The 24,676-nt window shown below is 41.6% G+C and overlaps 2 protein-coding genes across 2 annotated transcripts; one reads left to right on the forward strand and one right to left on the reverse strand.

The window, feature by feature from the left end:
• Positions 1–2,027: 2,027 nt before the first annotated feature.
• On the reverse strand, positions 2,028–5,208 carry med10 (mediator complex subunit 10). The gene is made up of 4 exons (XM_031731184.2): positions 4,934–5,208; positions 4,764–4,847; positions 3,163–3,265; positions 2,028–2,749 (listed from the first exon to the last, which is right to left on the reverse strand). The coding sequence occupies exons 1-4, from the start codon at positions 5,053–5,055 to the stop codon at positions 2,654–2,656; spliced, it is 405 nt and encodes a 134-aa protein (XP_031587044.1). The 5' UTR covers positions 5,056–5,208; the 3' UTR covers positions 2,028–2,653.
• Positions 5,209–7,704: 2,496 nt separating this feature from the next.
• On the forward strand, positions 7,705–20,724 carry ube2ql1 (ubiquitin-conjugating enzyme E2Q family-like 1). The gene is made up of 3 exons (XM_031731090.2): positions 7,705–7,897; positions 8,567–9,528; positions 20,273–20,724. Exons 2-3 carry the CDS (start codon positions 8,785–8,787, stop codon positions 20,402–20,404), a joined length of 876 nt encoding a protein of 291 aa, XP_031586950.1. The 5' UTR covers positions 7,705–7,897; positions 8,567–8,784; the 3' UTR covers positions 20,405–20,724.
• Positions 20,725–24,676: the final 3,952 nt, after the last annotated feature.

Below are 24,676 nucleotides of genomic sequence, written 5' to 3' on the forward strand. Positions count from 1 at the left end.
AGTCCAAAGACATGCACTTAGTGGGGATAGGTTAATTGGAAACACTAAATTGCCCATAGGTGTGAATGTGAGTGCGAGTGGTTGTCTCCTGTCTGTATGTTAGCCCTGCGACAGACAGGCGACCTGTCCAGGGTGTACCCTGCCTCTCGCCCTCTCGCTGGGATAGGCTCCAGCGCCCCCTGCGACCCTGAAAAGGATAAGCGGAAGTGAATGGATGGGATGGATGTTAAATAATGATGTAAATATGCGAGACGCTATAATACAGCATGCTTACCAGGTAAAATGGGGAAATATTGTTTGTTTTTTCTGCAAAAATAGAAGAAATCAAGAATTTGTGTCTCCTTTCCTGTTAAATATCTTACCTTATGCAATACTTGCTACTTATGCATGTAAAATTACTTACGTATTACTTAAAATTAAAACTAATATTAGTGATGTGGCTGAGAGCGGCCGGCCCGGGTTCGAGTCCGACCCGTGGCCCTTTGCCGCATGTCTCCCCCCTGCTTTCCTGTCTTCACTCCACTGTATCTATCAAATAAAGATGACAAAGGTCAAAAAGAAAAATTTTAAAAAGCATGTGTAGGCAAATATAATTATATTTTAATTGCAAATAAAATGCCTTGAAATTCCATTTAATTACATGGGAATTAAGCCCTTAGTCACATTTTTTTAAATGTAATTAAATGTAAAACGTATAACAATAAAAGACCTGTAATAATAGTTTCTAACTAACCTTAGACACATTCATTTCACAGTTATAAGTTGATTTGATTAGAAACACAGTTTACTGTGTTATCATCAGTCTACTGTTGTGTTAATACTGGCTGAATGAGGCATAAAGTGACTAATGCTTTCTTTTGTATTCATATGTTACTATTTTTACAATATCCTCAGCAAAAATGTGTGCTCAGATTTTGATATTTACAAAGTAATTTCACACTACTACACCAGTAAATCAATACTGCTGTCAGGTATAGTGCACGTAGCTTGTGCCAGCAGCTGTTCTGTCTCCCTCTCCTCACTTCCAATCAGTCACAGCAGATGGCCCCGCCCCTCCCTGATCCTGGTTCTTGCCAGACGTTTCTTCCTGTTAAAAGAGAGTTTTTCCTTCCTACTGTTGCCAAGTGTTTGATCACAGAGAGTCATCTTATTGTTTGGCTTTTCTATGCATTATTGTAGAGTCTTTATCTTACAAGTATGAAGCACTTTGAGGCGACTGTTGTTGTGCTTTGGTGCTATGTAAATAAAACTGAACTGAATTGAATTGAACTGAATTAACAATGATTATTTGCGATGAGAAAATTGCATTTTGCATAATCGTTCTTACAGTAAATACAAAAATCTTGAGCTGAAAAACCAAACAGAAACGGGTTCTCAGCATAACAATACTGTCTGCCCTGAAAAAGTGGAGGTTGAGTCCTCAGTAAATGAGACACGTGTTGAGAAATCTGCAGGGATGGCTGGCGAAGAAAGAGGGCTGGCAGTATTACCCCACAGCATATATCACAAACCAATAACAGAGCTCATTTCCCTCCTTCGGCCTCAGAGTATTGGCCTCCAGGGGCACAAGGGCGTGACGCTGTGATTAAGCCCCGGCAGGAGGAGGCGTGTCGGGCTGCGACCTGCCAAATGACGCTCCCCCTGTCTGCTTCTACAGCATCTGTGTCTACGTGTCAGACACACCTATCCAGGCCGTGTAGTTACACAAGATGCTCTGGAAGTGATACTTGATATGACTCCAAAGACGTCACTGATACTTTATCAGGTGCACACACGTGTCCCACTGACACAATTGCTCACGTTTTAGTACTTTATTGCAGTCCCAGGATTTTAAGCCAAATTCCACACAGCTGATTGATTACAGATTGAGAAAATTTCACTTAAAAAAATTGTATTTATGACACTCTTAAACTGATCAATAAAGATTCCTTTATTTTCAAAGATAAAAACATAATTTGCTCCAACATTTTCTGCAAAATTATAACCCTAAATGTCTCAAACTAACAAAACAGACAAAAGACAACAAATCCAAAAGGATCATTTATTTACAAATTTTATCATACAAAGTTACAAATACAGAGCAGACTCATTTCTGACCATCCTCAGTGATCGGGCACAGAATTACCTTGCATTTGCATTCAGTTATCGCGGCAAGTAGAAACCTGAGCTTAATACAAATCATTATGAACTGTGTGTACAAAGAGATGTTGAACAATGTTTAGGAAGCATTGTAAAACATAGAGAGTTGGAGTATAAATAGACTGTATGTACATCTGATGGGATAAATTCCCTAAAGCAGAGTCAGGCAGGAGGTTTGGAAGTGTGTTTATTTTTCCTGGAAAAATATTAGGCTTCAGAATAAATGTGTACCTTTGCAGCAACTGATTCTTTTCCCCTTGCCTTTGATTTGTAACTCGAGGTGTAACGTGAAGTTTAAATGTAAGGAAAGGACGGGGAATGGCTGAATCAAGGTGCTGAGCGAAAATTACACCCTCTCCTTCGGGATCGGCGACAGCATCACATCATACATAAAGTAACAATTAGCATTCATGCGGGCAGCCACATTCTGCATGGTAAAACTTCACTCCGGCTTTTCATCTCAACAGTCACAGGTCGGAGGTCGGAGGAGGGGGTTGGCATGGTACAGTAGTCACTAGGAGGGGGCATCTTCTCCGTGTATAGCCTTATACTTGGCCATCTCCTCTGGAAAAACTTTGCTGAGCTCGGAAACCAAAAGGCTCTTGAACTTCTGTAATAAAACAGAAATATGACAGTGGAAGTCGCTTTAGTGCTGACGTATAAATACTTTATGTATAAAGAATAACTAGTGAGTTACGACCCAACAAGTACTGTCCAAAATAAATCTGTCTCCTGTCTTTTTATGTGAACAAGTAACCGGGACAGAGTTTTTACTGAAGCAGGAAAAAAAACTTTTAAGCACTTTGTCCAAGGATAATTATTTTATCACGATCAACAAGGCCGCCTTAGCAGACAGCAGTGTAACAAGTACAGGGTTGTTTGTACAATGAAATGGGACTTCTATCTTTAAAACATTCTAAACACACTTACGGGCGTTTAATCAGTGAAACGTGCTGATGGCTCTGCTTATTCTTGAAAAGTCATTGGCCGAGGAATCTCACTGCCCCTGGAACTATCTCTTACCGTCAAAGTGTCTATCTTCCCTTTGACCTGCTCGTTCCTCGCCAAGGCTCTCTCCAGACACTCCTTGGTGTACAGCTGAGGGTTCCGACCTTGGTCAATATATCTGCAAATACAAATACAATATATCAGCCTTCTTCGATAAAACTCCAGGAACTTGCCAAATAAATGTGATATTTTTAATGAAGCAATCAGATTTTTTTGTTTTTGTTTATGTATTTACTTTAGTAATAAAAAATTCCTCTTTATTAGAGCGGCATCAAAACAAATGCATAGAACTAAAACACTATAAGGACCAAGGTACTGGCCCACCTACACGTTACACCTACAGGAGCTTTTATGACATCTCATTCTAAATCCAGAGGCATTAATATGGAGCTGGTGCCCCTTTGCAACTATGGCAGCTTCCATTCCTCTGGGAAGGCTTCCATCAGGATTTTGGAGTGTGTCAGATTTTGATATTAGATGAGAGGACCTGGCTTTGTGCACTGGGACACAGACATGCTGGAACAGAAAAGGGACTTCCCAAAAACATTTCACAAAGCTGGAAATGGAGAGTTGTCCACAATATGCTGGTAAACTGAAGCACTTCGATTTTCTGTCACTTGAGCTAAGGGGCCCAGGCCGATCCAAGAAAAACAACCGCACAGTCTTATCCCTCTTCCACTACACTTTACAATTGGCACGAAACAATCAGGCTGGTTATTGCTCGTCCGGCATTCACCAAAATCAGGCTTGTCTATACGACTGCAAGAAAGAGAAGCATGATTTATCATTTCACAGAGCATGTTTCCACTGCTTCACACTGCTTCACCTGATGTTTGTTATTGAGTTTGCCGATGTAAGGCCTGCATGCACCTGCTTGACCATGCAGACCTTTGCAATGAAGCTCCCAGTGCAGAGCTTTAGTCCTGATGATGATGCCAGAGGATGTTAGGAACTCTGCAGTTATTGAATCAGGAGAACGTTGATGATTTTTACACCTCAGTGCGCGGTGACCCCGCTCTGTAACTTTAGGTGGTCTGACACTTTGTGGTGAGTTGCTGTGTTTTGTAAACACATGCACTTTGCAATAATAACTCTTACAGCAAAAAGAGGAATATCTAACAGGAAGACATTTCACAAACGTACTTGTTGCAACGATATTGACCTATTACACTAGCACTGATTGATCTCTTGAGAATGACAAGTTTGTTCACAAATGTTTGTAAAGGCATACTGCACCGCTGGGTGCTTGTCTTTATACACCTGTGTCTGAAAAAAAAACTGAATTCAGAGATTAAGAGGTGTGACCCAATACTTCTGTCCATATAAGTGATCCTAAAGCAGTATGTGCATGCCGAATGTGAAAGAGGCTCTCACCAATAACGAATTACTCATATGAAGCATGTGAGGCAAACCAATACACAACCAAGTGATCACATTTTAAAAATCAAGGACTTTTTAAATGGGGTTTGGCCCAGTTACAAAAACGGCGATATGAAAACTCAGTGGTCGGCACCGAGTATGCGCTGCACCGGAAGTAGCATAAATGTATCGAAAATACAGATATTTACGTAACAGAAGGTGACATACACAATAGTATAAGCATATACTGTACTCACTCAAAGACCTCCAGGGGTACGTTGATCTCATGAAGCTGCTGACGGCACTTCTCGATGTCCTGGAGCCCAGATATCATGAAATTTCTGCAGAGAAAAAACGACTGGACACGTTAACACGGGACTTATTTGCGAAATCTTAGCAGTGGAAGCAGCAAAGTGAAACGTCTCACAGTTTTTGGTTGAGTCCTGCCTGGCTGCTAGGCTGAAAGTCGCTCACGATGATTCCCAGCTGTCGAATATTCTCGATAAACTTCTCCAGGTGTTCTTCGAGGTTATCGAACTTTTCCGCCATTGTAATTAATCGTTACCAAACCACCAAAACGTCACATAAAATGCCTCCGCTTAAATTATTGTCTTTATTAGAAAATCTCTGTTTACTGTTAGCTACAACTCTACAACAGCCTCAATGTTGAAGTGCTTTACGGCTGTATTTCAGCCAATCGCTGCGGCTATTGCTCCGTTACCTGGGTAACAACCAATGACAGACTGTCGTTTGATGACGCTCAAAGCGTCAAAGTGTCGCGCTACTAGCTTCTTTGTCGAGGAAAACCAGGTGAATTGTCCTAGTGGAGTTTAAACAGTTTATACACTACTAGGTAAACTCATTTACTCGGTGCATGTAGTGCTGTGTAATTTGTTTTGTTTAATGTCCTCTGTTCATACTGTACCCGCCCACTTCAGTTTATAGTGAAATTGCTGTAGATTTTCTCAAATAATCCAGTGTCCTCTTGCTGTGTCATATCATTCTGGTACTGAAAGTAACAAAAAAGATGCACCTTTTTTAAAATAACAATAGCTGACCCAAAGTACTTTATATTCAGGCAAACATATCAAAATCCCAAGTATACAAAAATACTAAATAAATAAATAAATAATAATAATAAAATCGATCTACATATAATATGAGTTAGTATTCACAGCACAGGCTGGAAAAAGCAATTTAGCTCACAACTTTGATAACAGAGAACCGTCTTTAGGAACAACAAACTCTTAAAACATTTCCTGTTAATGCATAGGAGAGTTCCTCAATGATAAGAAGGACTCACACTCAATTTTTTGCACTCTATTCCACTGTAAAATATCCTGACACAGCAGTTAGTGGTGCTGCCTCACAGCAAGCCGTTCCTGGAGTCAGCTGGGGCCTTTCTGTGTGGAGTTTTCTCTCCCTGTGAATGCATGTGTTCCCCTGGGTACTCCAGCTTGCTTCAAAAAACATGCTTGTTAGTGATTCTAACTTGGCTGTAGATGTGAATAGTTATCTGTGTCTTTGTGTTAGCCCCATAATAAGCATTTTAAAAAATGGCTATTACTTCTTGCACATTGTCCTGAGGTAGCAAAGCAGTTCAAACCACAATGCTATCTCCACCATGCTTCACAGTGGTGATGAGGTTTTGAGGTTTTTTCCCGTGCAAACAAAGGGCTGTGCATTTTGTTCTAAATAAACAAAAACAAACTTTTGTCTCATCTTTAAACAGAATATTGCCACAGAAATTCTGTGGTTTGAGCCAATTTTCCAGTAGCAGTCTTTTAATGTCTTCATTTATGATGCACCTATAAAATTCATACTTCTGACTCCTCACAGTGATCCCAATAGTAGAACTAACAAAACAGACGGGAGGCTGAGCTGGGGATAGTAGAATTAAAGAAGCTAAGATTTTTTGGGGGAGACTGACATGGTTTGGTCATGTGCAGAGGAAGGATAGTGGATATACTGGAGAAAGGATGTTAAATATAGAGCTGCCAGGCAAGAGGAAAAGAGGAAGACCACAGAGGTTCATGGATGCAGGGAAGGAGGACATGCAGAGGGGTGGTGTGACCAAAAAAAGATGCTAGGGATGAGGTGAGATGGAGCCACATGATCCACTGTGGTGACGCCTAAAGGGAGCAGCCAAAAGAAGAAGAAGACAGTGATCCCAACACCATTAACACCATTAAAACAGCTCTGTTCTGTTTCACTGTAATAGTCTTCAATTTCATTTTACACTTGAGCTTCTCAAAAAAAGCTCATCTCATCTTTCTAACTGGAACACCTGAGTTCAAGTTGCCTTTGGAGAAATCATTAGCACAGAGGTTCACTCATTTTTCCAGAATCAGCTGATCACTCAGGCTGTGTTTGTCTAAAACTGAGCCTTATATAAATATCTGACCACGTTCAACTAATCGATGCAGAATCTGTGGTCCTAAAACTTTTGCGAAAGAACAAGAATCTTTTTGACCTCACTGTGACCTCATTATCCAGATATTACACACACACACAAAAAGAAGACGGCGAAATAAATCTGTTTAAAAACTCTTGTCTTCTCTGATTACCCTCAGAAATAATGCTGAGCTTCGCTTAAGATAACTTTACCCAGAGCAAAAATACACTGGCGCTGACTTAGCTGGGGACAAAAAGGCATCCATAAAGTGAAAGTGAAGGCCAGTGACGCAGGCGTTACACCATCCCGGCATCTTCCTTCTGCTTAGCCTCTTCTAGAACACCAAGTTAGCCAGAATAAACCAGGAAGTAATCGATTTTTCATCAAAATAGAAGCAATGTTGTGATAACAAATACGGCGCATTGCATAACAGTGGCTAAATTTGGAATATAATAATAAAAATATGAATATTTAGTAACTTGAAAACTGTCCTCTATTTTTGTAATGGATTGCCACACACACACACACACACACACACGCACACACCTTATTCCCTTGTTTTTTAATTCACCATGAAAAAAGATAAGATATGGACTATAAGAAAAGAGGCAGTTCATCTGATTTCTTGTGTTGCACCTAGCACTCGTCAGCTGGAACACGGTGCCTTTACCCTTTCATACATGATCATACACGGTTTGCTTCTAGCTGGGCTTTTATTTTGAAATGTAACGTCGCCGGTGCAGAGCAGACCGGCTGAAGAAGGATTACCGGGGGCTGGCTCGTCCTCGGCTGCATTAAAGCCGAAGCTACCGCAGCTGCACACACACATACACACACACACATCAAAGGCTCTCCTTCTCCTCCTCGCTGCAGCTCTCGCAGACAGCGGATCAGCTGGATGGTATAACCCTCTCTCCTTTTTTTTGTATTTTTGTTTCTTCCCCTTTTTTTACGCACACAGAGCGGGACATTAAACGGACATTTCTGCAAACCACGGTAAGAACAGGCTGAATTTCTGTGTGTATGTGTGTGTGTGTGTGGAGTGTCGGGTTTGTCTGTGGGCAGGAGAACACACATAAAGGGAAATTCGTTTTATTATGAACAGTGCGGCACTTTAAGTGTGCCCAGGTTCGGCTTTATGGAGACCTGTATCTGGTTGACATGGTAATTAGCCTGAGGGGTAACATGTTCCACAGTGTTTATACCAGCTTGTGTGTCCTTATAGCGAAAATGTTACGTCAACATATTTACTTACATATATATGTGTGTGTTTGTGTGTGTTTGTTGATCTTCCACATTCTACATCATGTCCTGTGGGAATCCAGTGTGTCCATTACATCAGGCTAGCAACCTTGAAATGCATTATGGCGTTTTTTTCTTTCTACCTCTGCTCTCTGCGCCTTTTTGATTTTCCTCATACAGCCTCTTGTTTTTGCCATGGTAATATGGATACTATGCAGCTTTCTCTTAAAATATCCCACACGATCACCTCTGTGCTTCTGCGTAACGCATCGTCCTATCACCGAACAACTGCAGTCACAGACGTGATGTCCGTCCACTTGTGGGAAACATGACTGGATTCCTCTGGTCTGTGTGAGGAAAGCTGTTTTATTCGATTGTCCATCTGGACTCATTTGTTGTCTCTCTGTTTTTCTTTGCTTTTAGTCGAAGATGAAGCACTGAGGAGAGAACTGCACAGGCTCCCCCCGGTTGTGTTCATCCTGAGGCTGCAGTGAACGGAGGAGGGGGGGATTGCGGTATAAGAAGGTTAATAATCGGCATCAATAAAGGTCGTCTCTTTTAGCCGGGAACCCACTCGAAAGGGTGAATCTCGCCCCTGTGCGGGGGGATCGGCGGAGCAACGTGAGTCTGTAAAAAAAATTATGGCCACCCTACTGCGGAAGATCGGTCTGATCCGTCTGCACGACCGAGACACCGAGGACCCAAAGCACCACCAGGGCTCGTTAAAGGGGAGCAAAGGAAACCAGAAAAACAACACCAGCAAACACTGTCAGACCGCCAACGAGACCAACATCTTGAGCACTCCGGAGATTAAAGCGAGGAAGCTGGACCAGCACGGCAAGGACAAGCCGTCCGGCAAGGATAAGCAGTGCAAGGATGCGAAGGAGAAGCAGCAGACGGGAGGAGGTGGTGGTAGCGGTGGAGGAGGAGGAGGCGTAGGAGGAGGCGGCAGTAAAGCTACCAGTGCCTCCTCGATACCACCGCTGCCGCCTCACCGGCAACACTGCACCCAGGTCCGGACGCGACGGCTGATGAAGGAGCTGCAGGAGATCAGGAGGTTAGGAGACAACTTCATCACGGTGGAGCTGGTGGAGGACAACCTGTACGACTGGAACGTCAAGCTGCACCAGGTGGACAAGGACTCGGCGCTGTGGCAGGACATGAAGGAGACCAGCACCGAGTTCATACTGCTCAACGTCACCTTTCCTGATAATTTCCCCTTCTCCCCGCCGTTCATGCGGGTCCTGACGCCCCGGTTGGAGAACGGCTACGTGCTGGACGGCGGGGCCATATGCATGGAGCTGTTGACCCCCCGCGGATGGTCCAGTGCCTATACGGTGGAGGCCGTCATGAGACAGTTTGCTGCCAGCCTCGTAAAAGGACAGGTGAGGGGAAACAGGGGCTGCTGGGTGAGGGTCCTTGCTTGGAATATCATCAACCATCTGTAGCAGATTTATTACTATTACTGATGCTGATGTGTCGTGCGTAATTGTGGCACTTTTACGCACAGGTGCAGCAGCTTTTAGACTTAGAGTTTAAAAACTGTGTTCTGATCCATTCTTTGTTTTCTAACGTAAAACAGCGTCCGCTTAAGATTCTCGAGGCATGTTTGTCACAAAGATTGCTGAATTAGCACATTTCCCTTTAAATTGTGTCGCGGAACTACACCCCACCGAACTACAATATCCTTCTATTTAAAAATAGTGTTCATTCTCTACATCCGGCCTATTTATAGCATGTTCTGTCATTTTCTGTCAATGCATGGCTGTGATGTCTCAGATCCTCACACCCCCTCCTCTCTGCTGTGAGCAAACCCCTGATTGTGAATATTATTCATCTTTATGTGACTTTACTGCGGCCATTTCACGCAGTGTCTCCTTTATGCATCAGCTCTCCGTGTGCAGTTGCGCCTTGCTCTCCCTTTTTCCTTTTCCTTTTTTTTTATCACCTCCGTGATAGCACCCTTTGACAACAAAGACCCGCTCCCATGCGATGGAAAAGTCTCTTTGCATGCTCTAACGCGGTCTAACTCAACTCTGTAGTCCTGTTAGGCTTTTCTAATCTATCGTTCGCGATGGTGGGCAGGAAGACAAGTGGATGAACAAAACAGAGACGGCAGGTTGCCTGCCTAGTAGACCTGAGTGACTTAGAGTGTCTGGATTATGTAATCCTGTCAAATCTGTTTTTTCACATCCTCAGTGCACCGCAGCAGCAGCAGCTCTGCAATTCCAGCGGAAATGGCTGCTTCTCTAAACGCATCTGCCTGCTCTAATCGTTTAAAGTTTGAGTAGATATTTTGTTCTCCGCCCAGATAAGATTCGGTTTTTTCTTTAATGCGTTTCAGCTCTTTCATCGGTACACTCTGCCCCCCACCCCCGCTTCTCGCTGACTCGGGCTCTTTTGGAATCAGCAGTGGGACATTGCTGATGTATTAAACCTTATGTAAACTGTCACTGCATTGGCCTGCCCTAACCTTAGTGTCTTTTTTTGCCTTTGATGACATAACAAAACGTCATTCCTGAGTCATTTGTGGTCATTTAGAATCTGTCATGAAGAGAGGTCATGCAAAAAAAACAAAAAAAAAAGCCTGCAGTATGTGTGTGTGTGTGTGTGTGTGTACATCTTGATTTACTGCTTGATGAGAGGAGGTTGCAGCTCTGCAGTGTCTCCTAATTATGGTGCAGTGTCTTCCTTCTCCGGCTTGCTAATGGAAACAATATTGATTAATTATTCCTATGTGTGTGTGTGTGTGTGTGTGTGTGTGTGTGTGTGTGTGGCTCTTCTCCTCTTTTGTACATCTCCACAGGCACTCGCATGTACCGCGTCCCAGTTTTCCGAGAGGTGTAATAGTCTCTTACTCATGACAGACAGAACACACGCACATGCACGCGTGTCTATAAATAACTAAATACACGGGATATATTTATTTGTCCTTGGCCACCGGTTCCCTGTGACAACAGTGATGAGGCCAGTTTAGAAGCTTCCTCCCTATTTTTAGTGTGAGAGGATACACGAGTGACACGGTGCTGAGCTGAGAGTCAACAGAGATACATGCGTCTCCACCTGCAGACATGAGGAAGCACAGACACACACACGCACACACCATCACACCAGCTGGGATGGGGGGAAATCGAGCTTAATGTAGGTGTTTTTGTAATGATATCCAATTTTGTAAATGATCTGTACAGATCTATTACTGTCTGTGTAGTAGAGTTCAGACAGTATACCGATGGTACTGTAATCCGTTTTCTTGCAAGTTTTCACAGCAGACGTGCTTTTACTCTTAATTTGCAAGCAAATCTGCAGTTCCACCAAATTTTCTCTCTTTCTCTGGGTCACTGTGCAAAATGTAAAGAAAAAACAAATGTAGCACACACACAAAATAGAAATGTGACTTTGTTTTTTTTTTTTAAATGTTGTCTCTTTTTAGAGCAAGCAGCGAGTTTTGAAAAAGTTGTGACAAGAGTGTGTGTTTACCATTGGGTTGTATCATTTCTTCTTTTAAAGCCGTGTAAGTGTTTGGGAACTGGGGAGAACAACTGCTGTGGTTTTGACAGTGAACCGTTGTTTTCCCATTCTTGGTTAAAGTGAAAATTTCAGCTCCTCTGCAGTTCAGGGCCTCCTCATTTTTTGTTGTATAATAAGCCTTGTCCTTTCAGCTGCTCCTTTATTTCCCAAGTGGTTGCTACAGCGGATGGATTTGCATGTTTGATTTAGCACAGTTTTTATGGCAAATGCATTTCCCGATGAAGCCCTGCCATTTATCAAGGCTTGGGACTGGGACGAGTAGTACACTAACCTGTGACCTCTTGGGTGTTTCCACCCATTATTTAAAAGGGCGCCTTTTACATGGAAGGCAAATGTGTTAACCAACTACACCTACAGGTGTGGACTGGAGGCACGTTTAACCTTTCCTGAAAAATGATGTAATCTGGATAACACCACATATGCTCCAACACCTGATTTTGTTCCATTGTCTATCAAGTTATATGTTTACTGTATTGGCAGCGTGTTTGTTTGATTGGCCATTGCCAATCAGATGAAAGCCTCGCTATTGCAAGGCAAATCAAAATCTCATTTGACTTTTCCGCATTCATAATTCCACCAATTTTGACAAGATTCCCAACACACACTGACTGAAATGCAGCCCTCAAACCACAACAGAGCCTCCACAATGGTTTACACATGGCTGTAGACTCATTGTTGTACGTCTCTCCTGACCTCTGTACATGTTGATGATGATTTGAACCAACATAGGATCTGCTCTCACTGATTTTCAGAACAGTTTTTGTGTATCATTTTAAAAACCTCAAGACAGCCTAAACCTTCCACTTGGATCATTTCTGATCAGGCTTCAGTAAAGAGCAGATGGATGAATTGGATGAATTGAATCCTCATGTCCTGTGTCAGGTCTTTGCTGGATTTTTTTTTCCAGTTTCTAAGGACATGACTTTCAGATACAGTTCATCTGCTGTTGATAGTTTTTTAGGCCCGTCACTTATTCTTTTGTCCTCTACTTTTCACAAGTTTTTTTAAGGACAATACAAACTTTGCCAAGTTTTCAGCTAATAGCTCTTTGGGAATCACCTTGTTGGTACAAAAATAGCTTTTTATGCCTCTCAGTCTGTGTTATCATTGGTATTTTTTTAATAGCATTAACTAAAACAAAAATGGTACAAATTGCTGTGTTTGTGCTAGCAGCAAAGTGCCTAAGGACACTATTCAAAACTGGTTCTAGACACAACAACGGTGCATTTACATCGGTCAGTGTTAGATGTCTTAACAAACAAAAAACAAACATTCCTCTAAAAATGGTCGGATATAAAAAGTGGGCTGAAAATAAGTGAAAAAGCAGCAAATGTTCAAAGAAAAGCTTTAAATGAATTTCAGAAATCCTAGAGAACTATTGCTCAACAGCTCATAATAAACTCTGGCTCATTGGAAACAAAATAAAGAGGAACAAGGGGTGTCACAGTACTGGTCATACATACTGGATACATTCAAAAAATTTAAAGAATTTCTTTGTTATTTTTCACCCTGTTTTTTCAGTTGAATGAAGGATTTACCTTTACACAGTTTCCATGCTCTTGAAAAGAGGATTGTGTATTTTGCTGTCAAATTTAGCTTTAACCTGCATTATTTTAACTCGTAAATCAATCAAGGATGGATAATTAATTAACTGGATTGAAGCATAATTGATAAATGACAAGAGTCATCACTTGCGGATCTTGATTAAAGGACTGTTCCAACAGTTTCACTGTTAATGTCATTTTACCAGAGATGTGGGAATCACAGGATTTTACAAAAAAATATATAATTTATGAAAAAGGACTCTCCAAGCAAGAGATATTTTACTCCGCTGTCCGTCTTAGGCTTAGACAACCCTCAGATAGCACAGATGACATCACCACGTTGTTTGTTTAGCCTTTTGAAAGCACCCTCTGGAGTTGGAAAATGCTGTTTTCACAGAATCCGTCATCATCCCACAGATGAGAAAGTGGAACTTTGTGTGTAAAATCAGTGGAATTCCCCTTTAAAACATCCCGTCTTCTGTGATTTGCACTCTTACACTGCTGCCAGCATTACGTAGTGTGTGATTGTGTGCAGATTGAGGAACCCAGACTGGTGAAACTAGCAATCATTTACCCTTTACTGACCTCACCATCAGTCCCACTGGGCTCCCTTTGAGGATGATGTTGATGGCACTGATCCCCGTTTGTTTATCCCAACCCTTTTTAGCACTGTGTTATGCAATCCCCCCCCCCAGGCCTCAAAGCTGCTTCCCAACATCACTGGGGCCTTCCCTGGTCTGCCCATTGACTGATCTCTATTACGCGGCAGCCACTCTACACAAGTGTGTCTCTCTCAATGAGCGAGTGCTTAGCTGAAATAGATAAACACTGACATGGCGCTGCATAGGCCCGGGGCACTCACCCAGACAGGCACACACCCATTTGATTGCCCACTGGTTCTCTCGCAAGCAGATCTTTCTTTACTTCCTCTCTCCGTCCATCGTTGCCTGTGTCACACTGTGACTTTCTCCCAGATGACTGCAAGCACAATAGAGGTAATTGACACTCAATTTCCCTGTTTCATACTTGAGTCAAAAACCTTTAATACAGGCTTGTGCACCAGTGTACATTTCACAGTCTCCCATTCACAGACTTCCTCTTTGCGCTTTGAGTATTTCGGGCTGGCGGCTGCAGACTTTCTTTATTTCGTCTCGCACAGACACACAACAGCATCTCATTTGCTCACAAATTCTTCCACATAACAACCAAACCAATCAGTTCACTTTGGGATAGCTTCTCCTCTAACATTGATCTCCATGGTAATCTCACCTCTTTAACAATAGCCGGTTTCCTTTAACATACCCATCCAAGGAAGGAACCTGCCATTTTGATGTGGTGACAGCAACCATATGGCGGGACGCATGGATAATGAGTCTGCATGTGATTTCAAAAGAGAGCAACACATCCCATCTCCCTGACAGAAGCCAGCCGGAACATTATTTGTGCTTGTCAGCCTGAGTAATCTGTATTCAGGCCTGTGGCAGCAGAGGGAAGCTGAGCAGGTTTCAGGGAGAGCTGATCAGGTGAAACCTCGTCGGTTTGTTTTACATTTTAAAGGATGTGTTGATCCATTGTCTGAGAAAAGAAGAGAATGTCCTTTAAAGTGGGGTTTTTTGTAAAAGAGAAACAGAAAACATATCCCAAGGCAACATTGCGTTTAATATCTCATCTGAGTGAGTCACCCGGTGAGTCATGCATTCAGTTCTTCAAAACAAGTGGAACGAAAAAAAATTCACCGTGATGGTAAAGTTTTTTCTACCAAAGCGCTAATCAGCTTTAAAAATCACGATTGTCTTCAATCTTCAGATGAGATCAGCCGCATTCTCCTTGGTTTCAGCTGTCTGACTTCATTTCAAGTGTTTCAATATGAGATTAAATGACTTGTCATAATGGACATTTCTAATTGGGATCGATGTCAAGACTGATGAAAGGAATCGGACGACGTTTCTTAAACGTGTCTGCTGGAGAGACAGAGTGACAAACGTAGAGGCAGAGTGAGTCGCTAAGCCTCGCAGTGAAATGAGGCCAATGTTGCTACAGGAATGGAAACTCTAACCCTAATCTCCAGATCATTCAGCGTTACCACCTCACCTCCTTTTATCCCCGGCATCACTTTTGACCCAGAATAGCCGAGAAAGTATGCATAGTGCACGGTTACGGTTCATCAGATGTCACAGGAGCTGAGAATTAATGTAGGATTTGCAATTTAGAAGTGTAGTCCTAAATTCAGCCTCTCGTTTAAGGACATGACCGTTTTCACAGGTTCCAAAGGTCCATTAGGTCCCCTTTAAATTTAAATGCTGGTGATGAGGCAGAAAAAGTAGCACGACCTGATATCTTTTGGCTCCTTGAGTAAGACAGTGCTACATGGGAACACCACGTCGAATGCAAACTCCAAAAATGAATGCTTTTCTTTCTTGATGTTTTTTGCTAACACACAAGTTAAACAAGGACCACAAGTACTAATCATGTAACTCATATTAACTGAAGCAACTCATAGAGGGTTTGTGTGTGTTTGTGTAGGTAAATTACTAAAAAACGTGTTGGCATAGTATGGCCCAACTGCTAACATATTCCCTAACAAAAATGACTGTTAATTGCAAGTACTAACTTCTAACTTCAGGTAATTTATTGCTCAGACTGTCCTGTAGTTATTATATTCACATATATAATAGTGAGATAATAGTAAGAGTGCTCACCAGGCTGATTCTCACCTCCGGGCTTTATGTTTGACACCCCTGCTATTAATGTTTTGTACCAATTAAAAAGAAGATAATTGGTGAGGTCTTAAAGAAGCACGTTAGCACTTTTCAGTGTTTGTGCTAAGCTAAACTAGCTAGCCACAAGCTGTTGCTTCACAAACTGTATGAAGAGAAGTATTAATCTTCTTCTTTTACTCTTGGAAAGAACTCAAACAAGCCCAATTCCCCAAACTATTCAATTAAGCAGCAGACTGAAAAAGGAATACTGAAAAAAACAGATCATGGCCACTTTGTTCAGGCTCTCGGATGTCATGTTCCTACAACAATGACAACCGTCCTTAACTGCAGAAAACTGACTCCACAGAAGCGTAGTATACCTGACGGATTAATGTTCTGGCTATGGGTGTATAATTTTTCTGCGCTGCACTGCAGCATGCAGAGGCGCTCACCAAGTGAGGGAATTGTGTTAGTATTGGTTTCAGTGGAAAGCCTCGGTGCCTCCCTGCCAAGAACAATGCTACGGGTAAAGGGAAGTGGTGCAGTGTGTCATATTGTGTACAGTACCCAGTATTTTCCTGTGAATCGCCACAAAATTTAACCTACAGTTTGACCAGTGTACATAGAGCCACTGTGCAGTCAAATTTGTGGTTCTCCCGTGTTTCTCAGGTGATTTTAATACATGAAAAAAAAGCTAGTGACACTGGTATGAGTCACACCTTTGTCCAGGCTGTGGTGTCATGGCGTTGAACGTCTCCCTATATTTTTTTTCAGCATTAAGTGAGTTGTTTCTTTTTCCATTCATCCTCCTACACAGCTTTCTTCAGGGAAGACTTACTGCCAATAACAGAAAAGGCAGCTTTATCATTTCAGTTGACGCCTACTCTTCTTTCCTCCATACCCCCCCCTTCCACACACACACAAACATTTATTATTAGTCGTGTGAAGGAGGAAGGGCCTCAGCAGCATGGTGCCTGGTGAAATCCTTAAGTCAGATATCACAGTGCTTTTCACTATGCACAAGGCAGTTAAATGGCTCTTTGTGTATATTTTCTGTCGTATATACACACATTTTCATCATTTAGTGCCATAGGTGCTTCTGCTCTTCACTTATCTCTGCATTTCCCCGAGTACTAGAGGGTGTATTTTTACTTCTGATTGAACCTGACGTCTTAAAAGCTTTTTTGCCCGCCTTTAAACATTGATCTGTTGTTGGTCAACCTGCTTTCAGACTCTCTGTCTTGTCAACATCCCTCCTGCGGCTATGCATTCACCATCAACTTCATCCATGTGCATGTGTGGGCTGCGTTTCTGTCTTTCTGTCTGTGGTTTGGAAAGATTTCAAAAAACTGTTTTCATAAAGCGTTTGACAAGACTGCTGACAATTACGAACCTTTTGATCTGACGTTGTATATCCAGATCACAAAGTATTGATATGTGCTTCCTTTTGAAGTTTTGCAAAATGACATTCTGCTTTTTAAAAATCAAAATGAATGTGCACAGGCAAAAATTATACCATAAATCAAGGATTTCTTTCATCTGCAATGAATTGGACTTTTAATTTTCCACCATCTTGCGCTAATATCATAAAAGCTGGAGGGAAATAAACTGAAAGGTTTACGTCAGTTCTCGCATAGATTTTTGTTGATATTCCTAAAAGTCCTTTTTTTCCTATGTGTATTATTTATTAGATGTTGAGTTTAGTTTGCTGACATTAAACTGTTACATTCTGCTAATCGCTGCTTTTTTAAATTTTCTGTCATCGTAAACTGAAAATCGTTTTTTTCTTTTAACTTTGTCAAAAAAATATGTACATGTGTATTATGTTACAACAATCTTCTGAATTTTATCGTCAGTGTCATCAAGGCTGGTTTTGTGGCACTACACTTGGCTTGCGCATGCTTATTAAAAATGTAATCTAGAACTTTTGTCATAAAAAAAGAACATGAAAATATTTGATTTAAAAAAAATAACAGCTATCAAAATACATTAAAGAAGAAAGCCTCTGTCTCCGTAAGTTTTATACTGCTGAATAAAAATAGATTTGCCACCTAATGGCAAAGATCCTAGATTTAGATCATGGCTGACGTCTAATCAATAGCTTTATAGCTCTGGATCTATCCAATTTAGTGAAAAGCCATTCATAATTTGGATGTTTCCTCTAGACAGAGAGCCAGTCAAACAAATGTACTGCATGAAAGTAGTGTCTTTGGCAGAGGCTGCACTTTAGCCATCAGAAAGTGAATACGTGAGTGCAACCTTTGCCAGCAGAATGTAAATCGATATCACTATTTAAAAAAATCAACACACTGACGAATATATAATTTCTTTACATTTGAAGACACACCTTTTTAATAGTCTACATTTATGACAAAATAATATCAGAATCACATCTTGGCAGGAACCAATAAATATTTACTTTCTGGCAGTGAGTGTGAGATGGGACACAAAATAACACGAACACGTTAAATACAGTGTAAGGCTGCAGCTGGCCAGCTTAGTTTAATATAAAATATCAAACAAAAAAGTAGCAAGCCTGTTTCTGTTCAAAATTATGGCTAAAATATGGCTCATATATCTTGTATATTAATGTTCACATCTTGTGGCAGTAAATACTGCTGCTGGCATCACAGAGATACACAGTAGTTTTCTTTCAAAGAGCGGCAAAGGCACCGTTATACGGAAGAGGATTAGGGCCACGGGAAAAAAAAAGTGGGCATGTCTTTTTTTCTTCTTTTCCAGAATTCTGAGAAAAAAGTCAGAATTCAGAATTTTGACCTTTTTTCTCAGAATTATGACTTTAATCTCAGAAAAAAGGTCAGAATTCTGACTTTAATCTCAGAATTCTGAGAAAAAAGTCAGAATTCAGAATTTTGACCTTTTTTTCTGAGATTAAAGTCATAATTCTGAGAAAAAAGGTCAAAATTCTGAATTCTGACTTTTTTTCTCAGAATTCTGACTTTTTTCTTAGAATTCTTTTTTCTCAGAATTCTGACTTTTTTCTCAGAATTCTGACTTTTTTCTTAGAATTCTTTTTTCTCAGAATTCTGACTTTTTTCTCAGAATTCTGGAGAAGAAAAAAAAAGATTTGCCCACTTCTTTCTTTCTTTTTTTCCAGTGGCCCTAATCCTCTTCTGTGGAGTTACATTAATTGGAGGCATGGTGAAGTCACAACTTTGCCTTCATTTATTGATTAAATTAGGTTTCACGTGTTAGTAACATGTACGCATAAAAAACTGCTTAATTAGATTTAGGAAAATGTTGTGGTTTGGGTTCAAAATATGTAGTTTTTTAAATATCTGTTTTGTCCAATAAGTTCTTTGAGGGGGTTTTTTTTATATGAAATGCGATCGTCATGCATACCAACACTGTCAGTAAAACATACCAAATGTTTCCATAAATCGTTGAAAATCACATCTGTTGCTGTCTACATGGACTTTACATTCGCACTGAGCAACCATCTGTTCTATAGGAATATAGACAGAATACAATGAGGTAACAGCTACTCAAGTCCCCTCGGTTGGGCTTATTGAAAAAGACTCATTCACACTGATGGCAACATGTTGGCTATCTGTCTACATTTGAAAATCAGACAGCAATTATTTGCAAACCTTTGACAGTCTCTCAGAGAGTAATTGCAGTCACTCCAAGTCAACTGATTGCAGAATGGTTGTTTCCAATCAGATGACCTCTGCAATCGCCTGAGATCAAAAGTGGTAATAAATGTGCAACACCCTCAAGCTCTAGGCAACCATTTACTTGAAGCTGCAACTGATACCAGAATGTGAAAATATTCAATAAAATCACCAGTAGCCACCGGTTTGCTATTTTTGGTTTTTGTTTGGGTTGTTTTTTTCAAATATGTTGCTTTCCTGTTTTACTTGTGTGACTGAGCAACTAGCTCTAAACTAGGAGGTAATGTTTCAAGTTAAGTGTGTCCAGTTTGGATGCTTTTTCGGTTGATTTTATTTAAGTTTGGTGCATGACATGAGCCCTTCTTAGTAGTGTTCCCAACGTATTTTCATTTATTTATTAAAATGTTGATATTTGGTGTCTCAGTATACAAAATAGCCACACAAAATACTGTGTTATTATGCTATATCGAGTTTTTTCCCACCAGCTCTAATACGGAGACAATTTAAAGTTTTGCTACACCTCTATCATGGTGTCGCTCATTGAATTAAATTACACAACACTAATGCCTGTGTCCATCATGCCTAAAATGACAAACGTCATGTGTTCAGACTCCTCATTAGTGGGCTGTTTAATTGCTTCTGTACTTTACTAATCTTTTACACATGGAGCTAACCTTGTCCCCCCGACCCTTTCCTTTCCCTTTGTTTCTGTATCTGTCACAGGGCCGTATATGTAGGAAAGCCGGAAAATCTAAGAAAGCTTTCAGCCGCAAGGAAGCCGAGGCTACCTTCAAATCCCTGGTGAAGACCCACGAGAAGTACGGCTGGGTGTCTCCGCCCGTCTCTGACGGCTGAATGCTCCGGCACCATCCCTCCGACCCCCGCGCTAGCCGGACAAACCCAGCTAGCCCCGACACGCAAAACGACACACCACGCTAACTCAACAATCTCTCATTTTCACCTTTTGCTGTTTCACTCAAGATTTTATTTTATTTTTCTGGTTTTATGTGTTATTTAATTATTTTTGTTATTTTGGATTTTGGTCACCATCTCCAGAAGAGCTGACATCCAGTCATCACTGTCACTCCACCTAGAAAACAACTTTTGCTTCACCTCCCTCTCACCCAGGGATTCTTTCCCCGGTTTAGGAAAGACCTGAGAGGGCAGTGTTTGCTTGCGAGTGTATGGGTGGGTGGGTGGGTGTGTGTATGTCACTGCATTGGACATCCGCTGGGAGTGTGTGCACGTGCATCGGAGTGTGCTCTACTGTGGGTGGATTTTTTTTTTTTGTCAAAATGCACACGCATGCATGTGCAGTGGGACAAATCGGACAGTGTGGACTTTTCCACCCATGTGAAAGACTACTGAATGAAGGAGACTCGTCTCCCTCTCCTGTCCTTGCAATCCCGCCCCCATTCTCCCCTCCCTTTTCCATCCCTCATTCCTTTCTTCTCTTGAACTGGCATTACGTCCCACCATCTCTCTCTCTGTAGCTGTCGGGTCATTTACATATAAATGAAGCTGTTAATGTTTAATAGAAGGGCAGCGCACTGACGTTTAAACTCACTCATTCGCACCTTCATTTCCCCTTTCTTTTGACTGTGCCGTTGCTCACAGTTCAACGCAACATGAAGATTGTAATTTACATGGAGCTGTGCTCTCTCTTTCTATCTCGCTCTCTCTATCTGTTTCTTTCTTTAGCTCACTTTGTTTCCTTCTCTCCATCTCTTGTGGCTAAATTTAGAGCTCACTGTTGCATAGATGGATATTGATTTTTAATGGAGAAAAAGAGTCACATGCTGCTTTATGCAGTAACTACTGTATGTATGATAACTAGAATGACACTCAGTCACCTCTCTCTCTCTCATGTTCTTGTTAGTGTGTGTGTGTGTGTGTGTAGGAGAGGAATGAAGACTATAATTCTCGCGATTTAGATACCAGATGGTACAGCTGAAGGCTAGGCCTCAGTACGTGTGTGTATGTGTGCGCGTGTGAGTAAGGGAGACAACACTTTTAACAGAGAAAAATATGATTTACTGTGAATGACACTAAGACTTGAAGGGAGTGCTGGCTTTTTGCTAGATTACCTGCCTTCTTGTCCCGCCGTCGATGTCAGCTCCCGATTGTTATTAGCGTAAAACACGCGTGTAGCTGTGACCAAATATCTGCGCGCACACAGCCTCGTCTGTCGGTGGATGCACGCGATGGAGAAAAGGTCGGCAGAAAATACGCTTTGCCTCGCCCAGACATTTTGCACAGCTCACACACTTGGAGCGTACACCTGCGGCCTTCGGCGGTAACACCTAGAAATGAAGACAGACAGGATGGCGTGCTGGGGTGGTGCTTTAAATTGAGTGCGCTTCAGAGCCCGCCGGATTGATGTCTGCTGAAAGCAAGAGACCGAAGGCAGGAGAACAGAGGGATGGGAGGCAATCGCGAGAGCTTTGATCACCGCCGCCCGCTTCTTGGAAATGTCAGGTGGATTGAAAATGGCCGAAGACGGCCGTGATTACTTAAGAGGCATAGAGCTCCAACCTTTTTAAAAGGACTTAGTATATATCTACTGTTAACTGTACGGCTGCAACAGCGTCGGTCTCAATCAGCCGAGTGGGCCCGCTAGCCGCAGACTAGCTATCTCTCCATTCTGTCCAGTGGGCTCTGTTTGTTTTGCTTGCCGCCAGTTAAATGTCAGAGGGAGGGCTGCTAATTGGTCTGACATTTCAGCAGAGCGTCATTAGAGGAGAGCCGCGAGAGCACATGGATGGACGATGTCAGAGCTCCCGCTCAGCTCTGACATTTTGTCACTTTCTTCTCCTGCCTTAATTTTTGGAGGGATGGGGGTTTGGCAAGGTGAGGGCAGGCAGGTGAGGGGTACTGGAGCCAGCTCCCAGCTCAGCGGTCCTCGACCGTGGGATTTTCAAAAATCGCAGAGCCAGCGTGCCGCATTCGGATCAGGTCATATCTCGTCCCGACGCTCCCTTCGAGTCGCGGTCGACAGCAAGTCTGGGTTTGAGTGCACGTGTGAGCACATATGTGTGTCACACTCCCATCATTAAAAAAAAAATAATTATAAAGAAACAGAAACATCACCATCACCATCTGGTATGTGATCATGTACGAAAGCGCGTTAGTCCTCTTTTGAATTTGGCTAGTCATTTCAGGGTCGGTCGTATAGTGATCTCTCGGCTTTGTCAGCAGAGAAAACTGTAAACTGAATTATTATGACAAAATATCTCAAACAGCTGAGTGTTTGCTGGTTTCAAGAGAATACTTTTGTGATATAGTTTAGATCGGTAGTTTGCAGACACTAACTGGGTGAACTGATTATGTTGTAATATATCTGCATGTGATGTGATTGGTAGCTAGCTACTGTATCTCTTTTTTTTTCAAGAAAAGTGAGAAAAATATGGGGAAAAAAACAAAAAAAAAATACAAATGCTTCTCTTTTCTTGGTATATATTTTTTTCTCTCTCTTTTTGGTTCTGTACTGTATGTATTTTTCTTTTCTTTCTAAGCGTCCTAAAAATGTCACATTGTGTTATATGAATGTTTGTGTTTTAATTTATTTGTGGTTTGCCAAAATGAAGATTTGAAGCATGTTGCAGGTACTTTCACAAGAAAACGAGAAGAAAAAAAAAACCTACTGAGAATGATAGCCTATGTATTTGTGTGATCAGAGATTTGGGGAGGAGGGTGGGGTGGAGGGCGGGTTCAGGCAGAAAAGAAGGACAGAAGGCAGTGAAGCCTCGAGATTATAAAGGGAGTATTTTTGGGAGTGCGTCAAAGTGGAGTCAAGAAAGTGACATGGTGCTCCCTTGAATACTTTCTGGTGCCCTCCATGATGTCACTACTGTCCATTTCCCCATTGGTCCTGCTCTCTAAACAACGATTTGGTTTGTGGGTAATGCAGTCAACACAAACATCTGAAGTCTCACGAGTCAGAGATTGGGGCTCAGTGTGACCTCCCTATGCTTCAAATCAAACTTCTTGAGGGAATCTGACCTGTGATGAGTTACCCTGGGTCACTTCGTCCCACTTCTGACTTGAGTGTTTAGTCCAGACCGAGGTCTTACAAGTTCAAAAAGGTGAAAGGTCATTGCAAGACCAAACAGGAATGTGCAATAAAAGTTACAGCTTATTCAACCTCTGCTGATTTGTTGGTTTGTTTTTTGAGCTAATGTCACATCTGGGAGCTTTCTTAATGTCCCTGCTACACTCTCAAACATCATAATGCCCCACTTCCATCTGCTGTGTCCTCAGCCTGGCCCCTGCATTGGCCTACTTTCATTTACTGCAGCTGATAAAACGTTTCTAACATTCATGGTAAGGACAGACTGTAATCACCCGTCCTTGTCTCCTCAGCCAGTTCCTAGACCCAGTGTTCCCTCTGTATGGCCAAGTGTGGTTACCCGAATATGGTAGGTAGTGGACATCTGTAGATGGATGTGTTAAAGACAGTGTATGCAAAGTTTGCAGTGGGAGATTAAGGTTGAACTCTAACTCAGATTAATAATGTTAAAGGTGAGAAGGTTAAATGATACACACCGTAGAAAAAAATAACGTAAAAAATCTATTTATTTATTTACTTTTTACACTGGATCTCATTCCTGATCATTAACTGTGATAACGATCAGAAATTGCACTTATGGGCTTATGACAGGAAGACTATAAAGCAGAAGTGTTAGCCAACTTCAAATTAACCGTAAAATCAGACCTAATTCGCTCATCATTACAATTTTGCTGCCTGGGTTTGACCTCTTGTACTCTACCTATCGTAGCTCTGCAGCCACATGTTTTCTTAGCAGTAATAAAATAATAGCATTCCTATTTTTGGTGTGTTCACATTTACTTTCACTTACAAAGAACGTAGAAAGCACAGCTAAGCACAGCAAAGATGTTAATTAAAAAGAATGACTTAAAACTCCATGAACAACAGCTGATCTATCACAATAATCTATAACTAATACAGCACAACTGGTTCAAACAAACAGGAAATTTCACTAATTTTAGCTGATTTCAACTCTTTTTCAAAAATATTTATTCCGCAAATTTTATAGATATATATTCATGGTGTATTTCAATTCAGATACTTCTTTCAGCAGATTTTTTATGTACTACACCATGTAT

The sequence above is a fragment of the Oreochromis aureus genome, linkage group 22, assembly GCF_013358895.1.
Source record: "Oreochromis aureus strain Israel breed Guangdong linkage group 22, ZZ_aureus, whole genome shotgun sequence".
Lineage (NCBI taxonomy): Eukaryota > Metazoa > Chordata > Actinopteri > Cichliformes > Cichlidae > Oreochromis > Oreochromis aureus.

What these genes read in the sequence shown, in the direction of transcription:
- med10 (XM_031731184.2), bottom strand. Translation starts at nt 5,055, where the DNA reads ATGGCGGAAAAGTTCGATAACCTCGAAGAACACCTGGAGAAGTTTATC. An exon ending in GCAGGACTCAACCAAAAACT is followed by an intron (nt 4,848 to 4,933) that starts GTGAGACGTTTC and finishes TTTTCTCTGCAG; the next exon opens with AAATTTCATGATATCTGGGC. An exon ending in GGAAGATAGACACTTTGACG is followed by an intron (nt 2,750 to 3,162) that starts GTAAGAGATAGT and finishes GTTTTATTACAG; the next exon opens with AAGTTCAAGAGCCTTTTGGT.
- ube2ql1 (XM_031731090.2), top strand. Translation starts at nt 8,785, where the DNA reads ATGGCCACCCTACTGCGGAAGATCGGTCTGATCCGTCTGCACGACCGA. An exon ending in CCAGCCTCGTAAAAGGACAG is followed by an intron (nt 9,529 to 20,272) that starts GTGAGGGGAAAC and finishes TATCTGTCACAG; the next exon opens with GGCCGTATATGTAGGAAAGC.